Below are 17,122 nucleotides of genomic sequence, written 5' to 3'. Positions count from 1 at the left end.
TCTAAAACAAATACCCGCACAAGCCGAAATACGCAAATGAGTCTGCAGTTAAAAGAGAGTGCTTGGAGCTGTTGTACCTGGCTGATCGACAGGAAACATGGTCCTGACAAGAGAGCAGTCAGTTGAAACAATGCAAAGGATTATTATAAAACTCCTTCAAGAAGGTAATTCAGCACGGAGTGTGGCAAAAAGATGTTGGTTGTTCCCAGTCAGCTGTGTCTAAAAGTTGGAGCGAGTACAAACAAAATGGGAAGGCTGGAAAAGGGAAACATACGGGTAGGCCAAGGAAGACATCAAAGCGTCAGGACAGGAAACTCGAAGCAATATGCCTTGAAAATAGAAAATGCACAACAAAAGAAATGAAAAACAAATGGGCAGAAACAGGAGTCGACGCTTGTGACTGAACTGTAAGAAATCGGCTGAAGGAAATGGGATTTACATACAGAAAAGCCAAACGTGAACGAACAGACGAAAACAAGGTTCCGGAGGGCTAAAGCGAAGCAGTCATGGACTGTGGATGAACGTGATATTCAGTGATGAATCATGAATCTGCACTGGCTGAGGAGACGATGTTGGAACTTTTGTTTGGTGCCGTTCCAATGAAACATACAAGGATGACTGCCTGAAGACGACAAGGAAATTTCCACTCATTGATGACGTGGGGTTGGATGTCCGGTCAAGGACCTGCGGAGATGGCAGTCATTACCTCTACAGTAAATGCACAGGTGTACATCGAAATTTTGGACACTTTTCTCATTCCATCAATTGAAAGTCATTTTGATGATGATGACGCAGGCTTGGACTCGGTCTTGTGCATTAACCGCATTAGAACTCGGATTTTTTTCTTTATTATTTTTTTGTCACATGCCATAATTTGGCATAAGATATTTATATCGATGTTAATTTTGTACTAATTATGTGCAAGAGTGTCACACCTGCGCACCTCGGCGTGTGCATGAGGTAGACTCTCAAGCAGTGGTTGCGTTAGACTTTTTCATTGTCCGTCATTTTGACAGACAGGGTCGTAAAAATTTCATCATTGTCCATTATTATCTGTCATTTTATTTTAACGGCGGCACGGTGGTGTAATGGTTAGCGCTGTCGCCTCACAGCAAGAAGGTCCTGGGTTCGAGCCCTGTGGCCGGCGAGGGCCTTTCTGTGCGGAGTTTGCATGTTCTCCCCGTGTCCGCGTGGGTTTCCTCCGGGTGCTCCGGTTTCCCCCACAGTCCAAAGACATGCAGGTTAGGTTAACTGGTGACTCTAAATTGAGCGTAGGTGTGAATGTGAGTGTGAATGGTTGTCTGTGTCTATGTGTCAGCCCTGTGATGACCTGGCGACTTGTCCAGGGTGTACCCCGCCTTTCGCCCGTAGTCAGCTGGGATAGGCTCCAGCTTGCCTGCGACCCTGTAGAACAGGATAAAGCGGCTACAGATAATGAGATGAGATTTTATTTTAACTTTTAAATGACAATGTATATAGGCTATAAATGCTATATATTTAATAACTTGTGTTTTCATGGACTCATTTTCATTTAAAAATTAATTCACAGAACAAGCTTGTATTATTTAATCATTTATTTATGTATTTATGATGCAAAAAGATGAACAGAGATTCTGACGTTCGGTCACTTGTGAACCCATTTTCCCTCCGCTAAAAACATTGCGGCTGTTGTGCCTTAACGGGCATATGAACAATGTTATTTTACAACGTAGCAAGACAATTGCAGTTAAAATATGAACAGTCCACTACAACGATTTAAGTGACAATCTAATTTGACCTGTTTGCGTGAGCTCAAACCTTCCTTCTGGCCCGCATGGATTTAAATTGGGAGCTCGCTTGTGCATAATCAGAGTCGTCAATGGAGACTGCTGCCGAGGCAATTGTCATTAAATTTTGCGTCTTTGCCTCGGACAGACGACTTCTCATTGACGTTTTAATTTTATTCTGAAGGCTGAACCCGCGCTCTGCTGCGACACTGGAGACTGGAATAACCAGCGCCACTTCAGCCAAAGTTCTGAAGTCGGGAAACATTTCTCCCAGGGAAGTGATCAGAAGCCGGCAAGAGCCTCTGAAAGTTGGATTTCCCGACCCTGCTAGTACTCTCTTCATAGAGAGGAAATCCTGCAGCATGCGCTCTTTCTGCACCAGTGGTGCAGGAAGGTCTTAAATAAAACAAAGTTATGTTTAAATGTTAGTTTGTCTACCCGTGCTCTCATTAAAATGATAGTTTAGCAGATATTCGAGCAGGGATGTTCCTAAGCTTCCTAAGCTTGCTGGGGAAGAATACGATAAATCGACATTTGTTTCATTTTAAAAACAAGAAAACAACTAGCCTAAATGAGCGCTATTGTACAGGCAGGGAAACGACACAAACAACCCAATGCATCTCTTTTTTTAATAGCAAAAATGACGTGTCTTCTGCAGAGAAGGGAAACATTAATCCATCTCACTGTGCTAGTGGTTAGAAAAGTCAGAGCGCGGTCAGGAGCGCGATGGGGGGAACAGCCTTGCGCAGTGCCTACAGTGTATACATGAGCAGCCTCTGCACTGAACATCAAGACTCGCCGCAACGTCGGCTCAGACTGAAAGTGACGGCAGTGAAGACTGTGTATACTGCATGTAAGAAAACTCTGCCACAACTTGCCAATCATTTCAATTGTGTGTTTCATTATGTTTTATTACTAGGCTATTATTGTTATTAGTAATGGTAACGGTAAACATCCATCAAAATGACCGACGGCCTTCAGATTTTTCCGTCATAGCTAAAAAAAAATCTGTCAGTGACGGACAATTGTCGGTTAACGTGACCTACGGTCTCGGGTGCGCTCCGGACAGCGCGCGCACCAAACAACTCGCACCTATTAGAGATGAAAGTGGAGCAAAGAAAAAAAATAAAAAAATCCTCAACTTTTGAAAGTCAAACTAGGATTGGGGGGGGTCGGGACACGCAAACCCCTGCATTCTAGTGCATTTTAGTATTATTTTCACTAAAACAAGTTTTAACTTTTAAGCCTTTTTCTTTCATGTACATTCATGATTAACGTCAAAAATATCAAATTTAATTCCCCGAGTTAATGAGTAACTTTCAGGAGTGCATTTAGAAAACGCGGTGATTTTCCTGCAACACAGTTCATTACTTTGAAAAAAAAATCAGACAGTTGAAGGTAAACTCAGCAAAATCCCAAAAAAGTCCTGTTAAAAAGTAAAGGTCTGTTAGAAGGGGTGTTCACACGGCAACCTTTACTCCGGTGTAGCACCGGGGCTGCCCCGGTAGAGCGTTCACACGGTACAAAGTTATAGCAGTGTAGCCCCTGAAAGCTGCTTAAACCAGTGCAAATCTAACCCTGCTCGGGAGGTGGTTTAAGAAATTCACTCCGGAGTAAATGCTAGTTTGCGGGGCAGCACCGATATAAAATGGGACGTCTGAACGCTACAGGGGTAGACTCGCTACGCGTGAGGAGAGTTGATTACATACGGGCATTGCATAATTTGCATCCTGGTATTTTGCGCTTCCAAAATGGCGAATATCAACAACAACAGAACTGCGTCTCTTCATCCACGTTGTTTTCCCGGCGCTTGATGATGCCATGACAACCGGGAAAAGGAAGTACATTTTCATGCATGCACATATTTCATTTCTGCGTTATTACTATCGTATAGCACGGTCGCAAAAACTGCCGTGTGAACGCAAGTGGGGCTGCACCGGTGCTAACACGCTTCTCTCTAATAAGCAGGTTTGTGACGTGTGAACGCTCCACAAAATTTACACCGGTGTAAGATATATCGCAACAAAATACATCGGTGCAGCATCGATGCAAATATGTGCCGTGTGAACACCCCTAGAGTTTCTAAAGCTTTCAGGTTTCAATGTTGGGGACACTGAGCCTTGTTTATCAATCTTTTAGTAGAGTTGTGCGTTTGCAGAAGCTAAAGTGAACTAAACATTTCCAATTCAGATTTATGCGAGTTGAAGCCAATTGTTTACATTAGTTCGTATTGTCTGTAAATTTAAACACACCAATGAATACCAAATTTCTCATGTAAATCAGGGGCGTAGCCAGGATTTTTCAGGGGTGTGTGTGTGTCACACACTGACTGGCAGCCAGAGTGCATTATGTGACAAAAAATAATTCCCATTGCTAGTTTTAGGCAGCTTAGAAACCGGCTCTTCCATTACTGCTGTTTCTTCCACGTTTTCTTGATGTTGTGTTCTAGAAACGGCACTAAAACTTAGCTTCGAAACCACAAAATGCAACTTTGATGGAAAAAAAATCTAATAAATTGCTGACCTCTCTTCACGTGGAAGAAGGAGGAAAGTTTTGCTTGTTTTGACATGGCGAATTATTAACACGAGGAAATACTTGTAATTTGCAACTAAAAAGACTGCAGCTACACTGGCAGCTTGACCATGCTTTCTAGTGCGATTGTGTTGTGCAGAACGGTGTCAGTTCTGCGCGCCTTAGCACATGCACCTGAAGGCGCGCCTTGGGCGTGTGCGCCTAACGAGCTCCGGCACGCACGCCGTTAACAAAGAACACCTGTCTTTAAGCAACGAACTATGTTTGGGCTATTTAAGGACCGCGCCCAGGCAAGGACGATGCGAAGTATTACGCCGCATCTAGGAACGCAAAAAATCCGAAAAATAAATTTCTCCATCCGGAAAACCGGAGATTTTCAAGAGTTTTGTCAAATATCCGGATTTCCGGGTAAATCCGGAAGACTTTCATCTATACACCTATACAGGATTAAAGCGCAATCAGCACGCTGATTAAAAAAAAAAAACTCTGAAAAGACACTTACTTTGCGAAGTATTGAGTTGCGTTGCTGACACATTACTGAGCCTTATTTCCTTGTTTGGTTTCTTGATCTCTGATTTCCTGTTTCTAGTCTTTGATTCTGCCGAGTCTACGATAGCCTGTTTGTGCCTCACTCGACCTACTGCCCGTTTCACCGTTTTACGATTTTACCTGCCGTTCTGGATCGTTTACCATCTTCACTTGTATTAATAAACATACCTTCTGCGCTCACATCCGTCTCCCAGCCATCTCTGACAGAATACTTCACATTCCCTAACAAAGAGAAGCACATTCACAGAAGATTGGAGTCTTGCTCTCAAACTCGACTTGAATTTTTTTTTTTTTAAATGACTTGGACTTGAACACTGGGGACTCGAGACTGGACTCAGACTCGAGGTTTAGTGACTCGACAACAGTGCCTTGCAAAAGTATTCATACCCCTTGAACTTTTTCACATTTTTCCACCAAGTTTTTTTATTGAGATTTTATGTGACAGACCAACACAGAGTAGCACATAATTGTGAAGTGAAACGAAAATGATAAATGGTCTTCAAAATTTTAAACAAATACAAATCTGAAAAATGTGGTGTGCTTTAGTATTCAGCCCCCTGTACTCTGATACCTCTAAATACAATCCAGTGCAATCAACTGCCTTCAGAAGTCATCTAATTAGTTAATAGAGTCCTACTGTGTGTAATTTACTCTCAGCATAAATGCACTTGTTCTGTGAAGGCCTCAGTGGTTTGTTAGAGAACACTGAAGAACAAACAGCATCATGAAGACCAAAGAACTCACCAGACAGGTCAGGGATAAAGTTCTGGAGAAGTTTAAAGCAGGGTTAGATTATAAAAAATATCCCAAGCTCTGAACATCTCAAGAAGCACTGTTCAATCCATCATTCAAAAATGGAAAAAGTATGGCACAACTGCAAACCTACCAAGACACGGCCGTCCACCTAAACTGACAGAGCGAGCAAGGAGAGCACTGGTCAGAGAAGCAGCCAAGAGGCCCATGATCACTCTGGAGGAGCTGCAGAAATCCACAGCTCAGGTGGGAGAATCTGTGCACAGGACAACTATAAGTCGTACACTCCACAAATCTGGCCTTTTTGGAAGAGTGGCAAGAAGAAAGCCATTGTTGAAAGACAGGCATAAGAAATGTAGGGGACACAGCAAACATGTGGAAGAAGGTGCTTCGGTCAGATGAGACCAAAGTTGAACTTCTTGGCCTAAATGCAAAGCGCTACGTGTGGCGGAAAACTAACACTGCTCATCACCCTGCACACACCATCCCCACTGTGAAACATGGTGGTGGCAGCATCATGCTATGGGGATGCTTTTCTTCAGCAGGGACAGGGAAGCTGGTCAGAGTTGATGGGAAGATGGATGGGGCTAAATACAGGGCAATCCTGGAAGAAAACCTGTTGGAGGCTGCAAAAGACTTGAGACTGGGAAGGAGATTCACCTTCCAGCAAGACAATGACCCTAAACATACAGCCAGAGCTACAATGGAATGGTTTACATCAAAGAATATTCATGTGTTAGAATGGCCCAGTTAAAGTCCAGACCTAAATCCCATTGAGCATCTGTGGCAAGACTTGAAAATTGCTGTTCACAGACGCTCTCCATCCAATCTGGCTGAGCTTGAGCTATTTTGCAAAGAAGAATGGGCAAAAATTTCAGCGTCTAGATGTGCAAAGCTGGTAGAGCCATACCACAAAAGACTTGCAGCTGTAATTGCAGCAAAAGGTGGCTCTACAAAGTATTGGCGCAGGGGGGCTGAATACTAATGCACATCACATTTTTCAGATTTTTATTTGTTTAAAATTTTGAAGACCATTTATCATTTTCGTTTCACTTCACAATTATGTGCTACTCTGTGTTGGTCTATCACATAAAATCTCAATAAAAAACTTTTAAGCTCGTGGTTGTAAGGTGGAAAGATGTGAAAAAGTTCAAGGGGTATGAATACTTTTTCAAGGCACTCTGAAGAAGTCATTTTTCAGGATGATTACGCATCTTGCCACAGAGCAAAGAGCATGAAAACTTTTCTTTGGGAAAGGCAGATCAACTCAATGACATGGCCAGCAAACAGTTCAGATCTCAATCCAGTTGAAAATTTATGGTGAAAACTGGAAGAAAAAAAAAAAAAAAAGGTCCATGACGAGGCTCCATCCTGCAAAGCTGATCTGTCAACTGCTATACGAGAAAGGTGGAACCTGACCGATAAAGAATCTTGTTTTTCGTTCGTGAAGTCCAGGCCTCAAAGAATTCAGGCTGTCAAAAGCCAGAGGAGGTGCAACAAAGTACTAATTGTGATTTTTTTGGTTCATGATTCCATCATTTTTTTCCTTTACTTGATCTTAAAAAAAAAAATGAGCCATTAATTACAACAATTTCATTGAATTTTTTTGAGGTATAGTTTACAAAGACAGAATGTTCAGCTGTTAAATAAAATAATGGCGTCATATCTGTGATTTTTTTTTTTTTTGCTCCAAAGTAAAACAGCTGAATGAACATCCTCCAAGAGTAGCGATTTCATATTTTTTTGCCAGGGGTTGTATTGACACCTTTCCGAGTAGAATAAGGAGTAGGCTGGAAAAATGCTCCGATAAAGCCCTGCAGTGTTTTAGTTTAACATTTCCACAATCTGTACTACAAGTTCTATAACCTTTCCTTGCATCAAAGTGGTCTTAACAGGAACAATTTCACTTTTCACTAAAAGAAATAAAACAGGCTTACCTCATCGGCAATCAAACACCTGCAAGACAAGAACAAAACACAGGGAATGAAATAATCGAGAATTATTCTTCTCTTGCTCCAGTTTGCTTTGGATACCGAATGACTCCAGAACTGATCAAAAGCATTGGTCATCTCATAAGCAGTGCCCCAGATAATTACGTTTTTCATTTCTGCCCACAATCGATGTCTGAGGAGGCTGACTTATCGATCCAGCCAGGTACTGTGAAAACAGAGCTTCCTGTCTTGTGCGTCCTGCTCAATATTAGTTTCACACACCTGACACTGAAAATCCAATTAAACTGCACCGGTCATTAGTGTCGGGGCACAGAGTGTTAATTAACGGACTATTATATACCACAGGACTGCTGAATTCTTGAAACTCAAGGTGTTGATTAATTTGCTATGACCGAAGCTCTGACAGTAGTTTGGGCTGTGATTTACACCTGACTTTATTCACGCGCATGTTCAAATGTTACCGTTTCTGGACTAACCGCTCATTCACATGGACTTGTATGGCAGATGATCAACATAATCCAAGACTAATAAAAAAAAAAAAAAAAAAAAAAAAAAAAAAAACACATTTGTTGTTGAGAGAGGGCAGAGGAGAAAAGTCAGGGCCCGTTTACACGAGGACGCTGTCGGGTAAAAACGACTAAATATTTTATCGGAAGTGCCTTTCGTCTACACGGGGACGGCGTTTCCGAGGCTGAAAAACGGAAAAATTTGAAAACGCCTTCCAGAGTGGATAAGTTAAAAACAGCCCCCGTTGCATATCCGTCTAAACTACCCAATACGCAAAACTCTGCTCGGATCTGCTCACGTCGGGTACGCGTTTACGTCATATACTGTACATGCCAGCCCGGGAAGTAAGAAAGTAAGTAAAAAAGTAAGAGCATGTCTGATTACATCGATCCAACGGACCTTCAAGCTGCTCTGGCAGCTTTAATAAACATCCAGGAGTCCTTCGAACATCTATACCAAATCTGCACATATACCGTTAATGAACAGAGGCGGGTATAGTATGCTCTTACTTTTGTACTTACTTTCTTTCTTACCATAGCCAGAGTAGTCAAAGTTTTCGCGGCGCAGATGTGCAGATCAGACAAGACCGAAGACGTTGCGCATGCGTGCAGACATAGCGGAGGTCTTTCACAGCACCACCTAGCCGCCTGGCATGCACATCCAATTGAATTCCACACATTTATGCGTCAGGCGCAGATTTCCTCCTTGAAAACGGTCGTGTAGACACGGAAAAAAAAGTGAGAACAAAAACGGACTTTTGCGTTTTTGTTTCAGACCGTCCCTGTGTAAAGTGGGCCTCAGACTGGTTTGAGCAAAACAAAAAGGCGATGGGAACTCAAAAGGACCATGATCACTTTTTCCAACCGTGCTGAACAGAAAAGCATCTCCTCAGAATGTAGGAAACATTTGAGGCAGATGGGCTACAACAGCAGAAGACCACATCAGGTTCCATTTCTGTCAGTCAAGAAAAGCGATCTGAAGCTCCATGGGGCGTAGGATCACGTGAATTCGATTGTGGACGATTGAATAAAAGATGAGGCGATGTTTTTGTGAACCTGTTCACACTGTAGCCTCAGATTCCTTAATGACAAGAAACAGAAAAAAGGAGTCTCTGGTAAGTGAGAAGAGAAATTAACTTGCCTTGTTGACAGTGCATATCAACAACATACCTATCAACAGTTTAAAAAAAAAAAAAAAAAAACCCCATTCGTAATAACTGTTGTCAAAAGATTTACAAAAATGTTTTCTCTTGTCTTGCTGGAAAAATTGACCTCTTGCAGACAACTATTCTCATGAAATGTTCAGGTGGACATCCGTCTCTATAAATAAGGTTGAGAACGCAAGTCTGTCCCAGACTTTTCGGAAGAAGAGCTCAGGAAGCTGACAAAGGGAGTGACAGTGGACATGCACTGCCAAAAATATACATCAGGGATTCAGTGTGATGAGCTGCCAACCATTAGGAGATGTCTGCCAGACATGCCATGATGTACGAAGAAACCTCGCTCTCTAATGGTGTGAAAGAAGTAGTATGCGGTGTCATCATTATAACTGTGGTACGAGGAAACGTGTAGCTATTACATCACCAAGAGAAGGGGTATAGAGGGGGAAAACAGAAGAGGACAGAGCACCGAGTCTTGAGGGACGCCATTGTTCAGTCTGCAGGGAGCATGTTTATCCTCCCTGAGTCACCTGACACGACACCCTTACAGGTAGAATGCAAACCACCGGAGAGGAGGGAAAAAAAAAAACCTCCTGCAGTGATGCAAACTCTTGCGTGCCCCGTTTGTCTGGAAATAACCTGTACACATGCTGCTATTTTCCCAATACAGCATTTATTACTGAACTACAGGCCACGGATTCTTCGGTGTACTCGTGAAATGGCTTTTCAAGCAACCTCAATCAGTGCGTTTACATGCACATCCAAATCGAGCTACTGTCAGTAATCGAGCTAAGGGTCCCAGCAGGGTGCCAGAGAAATCCAATCCTACATGCACACAAGGAAATTGAGCTATTGTGTGAGGTACATTGTGCACCCGAGCCACAGGTGGCGCTACACGCCCCATCGTGTTGGTACACTTCCGGTTGTCATCATGAAGAAGAGGAGTGATTTCCACTTTACATTCACACCACATGTCATTGCCACCTGTTGGCTACAAACTGTCCTGCGCAGACCACTGTTTTGTAAGACAACTTATTTTGCACAATTGTATATTTTTCTAAAGTCCATTTCTTGCTTACAATTTAATTTATGTCTTAATAAACACACAAAAAGTTCAATTGTTTGTTTTTTGTCTCCTTGTTCCTCCTGACCTCTTCTGCTGCTCACTACTACTACTGTTGTCATGCCGACCGAGGCTGTTGTGTTTCCCGCTTGTGGTCTCGTCACTCGTCACTTCCGGAAGGGAAGCAAGTAGCTCGACAGGGTTACATGCACCAAGTAGCTCGGCTACAATCGCATAATCTAGGTCGCGTAGCTCGATTACGAGAAATCCAGTTCGTTTCGATTTCAGCCGAGCTCAGGCGTATCCATGGCATTTAGAACTTCGATTTCAGTCGAGCTACGGCAGAAATTCGATTTTCTCTATGTGCATGTAAACGCACTGAATGTCTTATTGAAGTTGGTGCAAAATGAGCTCCCATGTGGCTGTCATCCAAGGTTAATTCAGGCACAATTGTTTCAAGGGTTTACCATGAATCATGCAAAAGGAGGGGGGAAAACCCCTACCCGTTATTGTCATGCTTAAAACCTTGCGGATTAGGAATTCAACACAGGATTTGTGCACAGCTGTGTGCAGAATGTCACTTCTGATCACCACCTCACATCTATCAGACTTTGTCTTGCAAGATGTTACAACACCTAAAGGCCATGCTGAGGGCCCATGTTCTCAGCAAATCTCCAGGAGCAACAAGAGCATCAAGACTGGACCATTAAGGAATGCAGAAAAAAAGCTGATCAAGAAACCTTCTGATCAGAAACCCAGAGCTACTTCTGCCCCATACCCAGTAAATAGCATTTGAACAGTGACTCCAGTTTATCTCCAAGTCACGGCTCACCAAAGCCAGGAACAAGACTGCGTTTTCTTCCTCAGGTTCCTTGCACACACCATGGATCTCAAGCTTAATCGAGCAATCTTTGAGATGATGCAGAAATGCCATCCACAGCATAAATGAGAAGCTGATCAATTTCAAGCAACTGTGCAATACAATCAGTCTTGCATGGTTCAATATTTCTGCCACACCCAGGCAAATCTACATTGCTCTTGAAAGCCAAAGGTGGTGCAGGCAACCTGGTAGTTGTGATTACTCCATAATAGTGCCCAATCTCCATATTAAGCAAATTAAGAAAGGAAGTACAGCACAGATTTTTATAAACTCACCATACCCTGTGATGGAGTTCAAACTGGGGAAGCACGAATAAATTCAGCATGGGAAATAAGGCCAGACCGGCAGACATTTACTGGTAATTTTTGCATTTGTACGTCCGAATTTCAAAAGCATCAAACCGGATGCCCCATGCAAAATTGTAAAGGCATGGGCCTAATATACTTCTAATTTTCTTCCAAATGTTATACTGGGCGGATACATTATGTCGTAACACAGCCTGTGAAATGGGGGCCCCTGTGGGCCCAAATTTAAAAATTCATGACTCGACCACCCAAAGTCCCAGCCCTACCAAAAATTACAGGCACCTCCCTCTCCCCGAGACCTTTCGAACGAGCCCAGGCTCGGCCCAATCCGAGTCAGCAGCGAGCATGGCTTGCAGAAAGCTTTAGCACGAGCCCTTGCTCCAGCCGCTCTTGCACGCAGGGATTTAAAAATTCATAACTCTGCCACCGAAGGTCCTAGCCCCACCCAACTTTACAGGCACCTCCCTCTCGCCAAGTGGCACACTCAATAAAACACTCAGTATTCACTGTTGTTTTTATTGCACGATGCATTTGAACTAGTGTTTTTGGGTTGACGGTATCTGATTGATCCAGTTGGTTGATTAAGAGTTCAGTTTACATGAAACTTTGCAGTACAGTATTAAGTGCCAAGCTGCCAATCAGTGGTCATTATGTGCAGTTTTTTATTCATAATAAGAATGACAGTCAGTCAGTCATATCCGTTGTAGGATGTAGATTGATCTTTTAATATAGAGTTTTTATTTTCTTCTATTTTCTAAGTTCCAGTGCAGCAGATTTGAGTCTGAATGCCGAATTTTAAAAAAGTCATTTTGTTCAAGTTATCTGGAATCTCAGACTCAAAATTTTAACTCCCATGTAAGAACAGGTGTATTGTTAATTAATAAATTTCTTATAGACTAGTTATTAAAACATAATATAAAAATTGTTAGGAGTCATGGAGGTGTGGTGGGATAAGGATCCGCAAGCAGAACACAGACAGACAGTAGCCAATTAAATAGAGATTTAATCCAGGGAAAAGGGCGTGGCACAAGGGGAAACAAATGGCAAAAATAATCCAGATAACAACTGACAGAAAACTAGACAAAAACACAAAACAGGCAAGGACAAAAATGCTTGGACAAGAAACCAACAACAAGAAAAAAAACCCTAGTGCAAAAAAACATGAACTAGAAATAAACCCTTGGTGCAAAAACCCTGAAATAGAAAAATGAGCTTGAGCAAACAACCATGAAACATAACAGAAGCACAGAAACGGCTAGAAGCAAAGCGAGACGTTCTGGCAAAGTTCCTGTCTGAGAACGGCATTTATATAACAGCAGAGAAAACCAGGAAGTGAATGCAGGCATGAAGGAATTCCCGTTCCGGATTCGGATCGGCGCTGGCGTGAGAGTGGATGTCCGGAGCGGAGCATGACAAATGTTTCATGAGTGTTGTTATAGTACCTGTATACAAATACCAGTAAGTTGCAACCAATTGGAACATCCTTGGCCCTCCATACTTTTTTCTAGACATGGAACTGACCTGTGCGCGCGACTGTTTTCTTGGGTAGAACATTAAGCATGCTTTTCTTGAATCTTCTGACATTTTCTCGTAAATGTTATTCAATTTGTAGTGTAATTAGCAACTAATGTCTCGCATAAGTTGGCCTTTGAAGTAGAGCTGTGCGGTTCCTCAGGCTACATCCACACGACAACGGCAACGAGATTTTTTTTTTTAAATATCGTGTCCACATGGGCAACGGATCAGTAAAATATCAGGTTCATATGGCAACGCAACGCTTGCTGAAAACGATGCAATACACATGCCACACCACTACGTGCGCTGTAAGACGGTCCCATCGGAGACACCAGAACAACAGAAGTAGACTGCGCATGCGCACAGTGACTATCCCCGTCACTGTCACACGCACTTTCTCACTCCCTATCCTATGGATATCGTCCCTTTAAATCACGTGCTCGTTTTTTGAATGGAGACGCGGAAAGAGGAATGAATGGGGGTAGATGGAAGCTGGTACGCCAACATTCTGATATCCTCCAGAATTCTTGAATGGTCCAGAATAAACATCTGAAGAGGTGAGATCGCTCCTTTTTTTTCCCCTATTTTTGCTGGCGGGATTGACTCTGCCCTAAGGGCTATTCTCTCACTTTGCACCATTACACAATCAATATTCACCATGAAAATATTTTGTAAGCGCGTTTCATGAACCAAGTTATAGGATTTGTTGACAACTCGCATCGAGTTCGTTACACTTCTACCCGGTGTGAAGCACATGTGGTTGTGACGTCATCGTAAACAAATCCGTTCTACTCATCCAGACGACTTCGCAATGGCGCTGTTGCCAGATTTTTTCACTCTGGAACCCGTTCTCAAAAGATTTCGTTTTGGGGCACCCAAAACGCCGGTGCCGTGTGGACGCCAGGCTGAAACGATAAACAATTTTATCAGATTCACCTGAATCCGTTGCTGTGTGGACAGTAGGGTTGGGCGGTATCCAAATTTTGATACCTTTAAACTGTCTCTGTGTTTTCCCGGGGTATACGGTATTACCGAGAAAAAAAATAATATTTTGTTTCGGCCTACTGTGTAACGTGCGCCTATACCGGCGGACCTTGTCCAGACCTGCGCCTATGCCTCAAATGTACTATTTAAAAGCAGCATAGCGAATTGTGTGCATTGTGGTATGGATTAAGCAGCAAAGCGAATTTTGTGCATTGATGAATGGATTAAGAGATATTTCAAAGCATCACGCAACTCTTCCTTCATCTTGAAAATAGCATTCAACTGTCGTTTACACGTCTGCGTTGAAACGCCATTTGCAGCACTATTTCACCTACTCCATCAAAAAAAAAGTACACGATGAGCAGGATCATACCCTTTCAAGCATGGGAAATAAAAAAAAGAAAAAGAATCAACCAACACCCAAGTCCGTTTAGACTGCGCGATAAACCATATTCTTCAGCGCAAATGAGGCGAACCTAATTCAAATGCGTGATAGCTGCACAAGGCAAAATCATATGGGCCCACGTCATGCCATGGCGGGGAAATTAATAATCAAATGGCCTTACTTTGCTTAAAACGTTGTCTTCATCACATAACTCCTTACAATTATTCCACTTAAATCCATACGGTTTAACACACCCAACAAAGATAGCAAGCGCATTGCTAATTCCCACCAGAAACCTAACAGTTTACGCTACGATGTTTTCTTCCGTTTCTTCAGTAGATGACATTTCAAACGTTTATTACCCACATCCCAAATGTCATACGTTATATTATTTTACCTTGTTGTTACTCATGTAACCTCCTCAAAACACAACTCATTGGAGAGATCTCGTGGAAGTGGAGTACCCCAGGCTATGGTGTGCCTTAGGGGACATATTACATTTTTTTCGATTTTGCGCGGTCATTTACATTATTGCTGGCTCTTCCTTTTCGTTTGGTTTGAAACCAAAATACTGCCACACTGCCGATGTTGTATTTTTTTTTTGCCACTAACTCGTTATCTTGACTTGCCATCTTTCAACCACGGTCTCAGTCTCTTGCGAAGCTTTCTGTCAGACTCCAAATGTCACGCAGGGTTGCCATGGTAACGACATAAACAACCCTGCATGCGATGAGAACTTCTTTAGGAAATTGATAGAATTAGTGAAAATACGATCACACAGTTATTCGGGATGATCTTCAATTTATTATTTTATATTATGACTTCATGTACTCCATATTTATTTAGATATTATATATTATTTTTTTAAAATGACGGTAATGAGACCAATACCGTTGGTACTTTTGGATACCTCGGGATAGCTTCTTACCGTAATACCGCCCAACCCTAGTGGACAGGGCCTCAATTTTCCACCTTGGTTTCAGGTTTTTTTTTTTTTTTTTTTTGGGGGGGGAGAGATCACAAAAAACATCAGTTCTGTTCCACTTCCGGTTTGCTCAACAGTATAAAATAAAATTATACTAAGTGAAAAACTTGCATTATACAGATAAACCTACAGAAACACCTAAACTTGCTGCTGAAGTAAGGAACAAAAACAAGCAAACGTGAATAAAAACAAAAAATTCAACTAACTCAGTCAACATGACCTGTTTAAATCAACGAAGATGCATCATGTCCAGATCAGTCATATTCAACAAAATAAAAACATTAATGTAAAAATAAATAAAGTGTTTCTTGCATTAAACGGACAACGACAACAACAAAAATGCCAGAACGGCTAAACTTGTAAAATAAGAAACAAAAAGCTTTTATAAAACTGAAAATGGTGCAACAACAACAACAACAACAACAAAAAAAATCAACAAATCTGGTCTGACTAAATAATCCGGCCTTCTGAGTGAGACTACGGCTGTTCAGCTTTGTATCAAGTTCAACAATATCCATCACATGTCAGTGTGACAAGTCCTATGTTTCAGCTAATTTAGGTCATTTAAAAACTATAATATTTGGCTGTGGGCACACAGGAAAGTGTAACGTATAACGTTTGGCAATATGTTTATCATGCTTGTATGATAAAAAAACCTTGCAAAAATATTTATCCAAATACATGACCTACTCATTCTCAACCTGCTGAGCTTCGCTGGCAAAGCTCTCAAAACTCGTATTTTGCTTCCATTCAAGACTCGTTTCAAAGTCTGACCAATAAGAAAGAACGCTACATTTTTGGCAGTAAATTTGATTTTCTCGATTTAACTGCCATATATGGAAAGCGTGCGCACCGGGCATGCCCCGGGAAACCACTGACCGTCAACAAAAACGTCCACAGAAATGCACAAAATTGCTTCACAAAACAAAATTCCACTAAATTTGTTAGCACGGGTTCGTATAAAATTTATAAGCCGTGTTTTTTGAGAATTGGGCGTGTAAAATATGGCTGTACGGCTTGCTAGCGAAGCCTATGTCCTTCAGGCAGTTTTTGGTGCAAAAATGATCGCTGGAGCTGTAAATCAATCAAACCAACAGGGCTCGACATTAAGGACTGCCTGATTGCCCGGGGCAAGTGAAACATGTATCCCACTTGCCCGGATGTGTCCCCGACATGCCCGACCGGGGAAGTTGGAATGAGCACATTTTACAAAACAAGCACCACAAAAATTAAGCTTTTTGATCTTTGTTTTCAGTTCCGAAAAGCGTCCTTCACTACGTATCCGCCATTATGTCTTCTTAGTTCCGGTTTCATGTACTGCTTTGCAAGTTATTTTATATACCCCCGCTGTTGTAGTGTGGTACGCGTACTGTTTATAGACCCCTTGTCATTGATGTCACGCATTACATGATAATTACAGCTGGGGTCAGACAGACACGTCTTTCGTGCAAGCATCTGACTTCAGTATGGTTAATTTTTGCGCTGTTTTTGCTTGCTCAAACAGAAATAGATAAAAAGGCGTTACCGTCTCCCTGCTATCAAGAAAACTGTTAACAAATAGAAGCAAATGCTTCAAGAACAACGAGGAAATGAGTGGTTAAAGAAAACGACGAGAGGAGCTCAGCCTGAAAACTCCAGAGAAATTCACGATTGTATTTAAAATGTATTTTACAAAAACAAAGTCGGAAGCGAGGATGGAAGAGTTTGCTTCAGAACCTCGTTTTATGTTTTGTTTTCTGCTCGCATTTGAGTCAGCTCCTTCGTGAAAGTGTTGGATTTTCTTACAG

At 42.1% G+C, this 17,122-nt stretch overlaps 1 protein-coding gene across 5 annotated transcripts in view; it reads right to left on the bottom strand.

The window, feature by feature from the left end:
• The window catches only part of zranb3 (zinc finger, RAN-binding domain containing 3), a 230,706-nt gene that overhangs the window by 153,188 nt on the left and 60,396 nt on the right, over positions 1-17,122 (bottom strand). For all 5 annotated transcript variants that reach the window (XR_009651757.1, XM_060911706.1, XM_060911702.1 and 2 more), the window contains exon 2: positions 7,538-7,556. Coding sequence is in view for 4 of the 5 variants with exons in the window: in XM_060911706.1 (XP_060767689.1) it covers positions 7,538-7,556 (19 nt within the window). In the remaining variant the exon portion in view is untranslated. The remainder of the gene's footprint in view (positions 1-7,537; positions 7,557-17,122) is intronic.

The sequence above is a fragment of the Neoarius graeffei genome, chromosome 27 (genome assembly GCF_027579695.1).
Source record: "Neoarius graeffei isolate fNeoGra1 chromosome 27, fNeoGra1.pri, whole genome shotgun sequence".
In the NCBI taxonomy this organism is placed as follows: Eukaryota; Metazoa; Chordata; class Actinopteri; order Siluriformes; family Ariidae; genus Neoarius; species Neoarius graeffei.
This window is presented reverse-complemented; position numbering and strand designations above follow the sequence as displayed.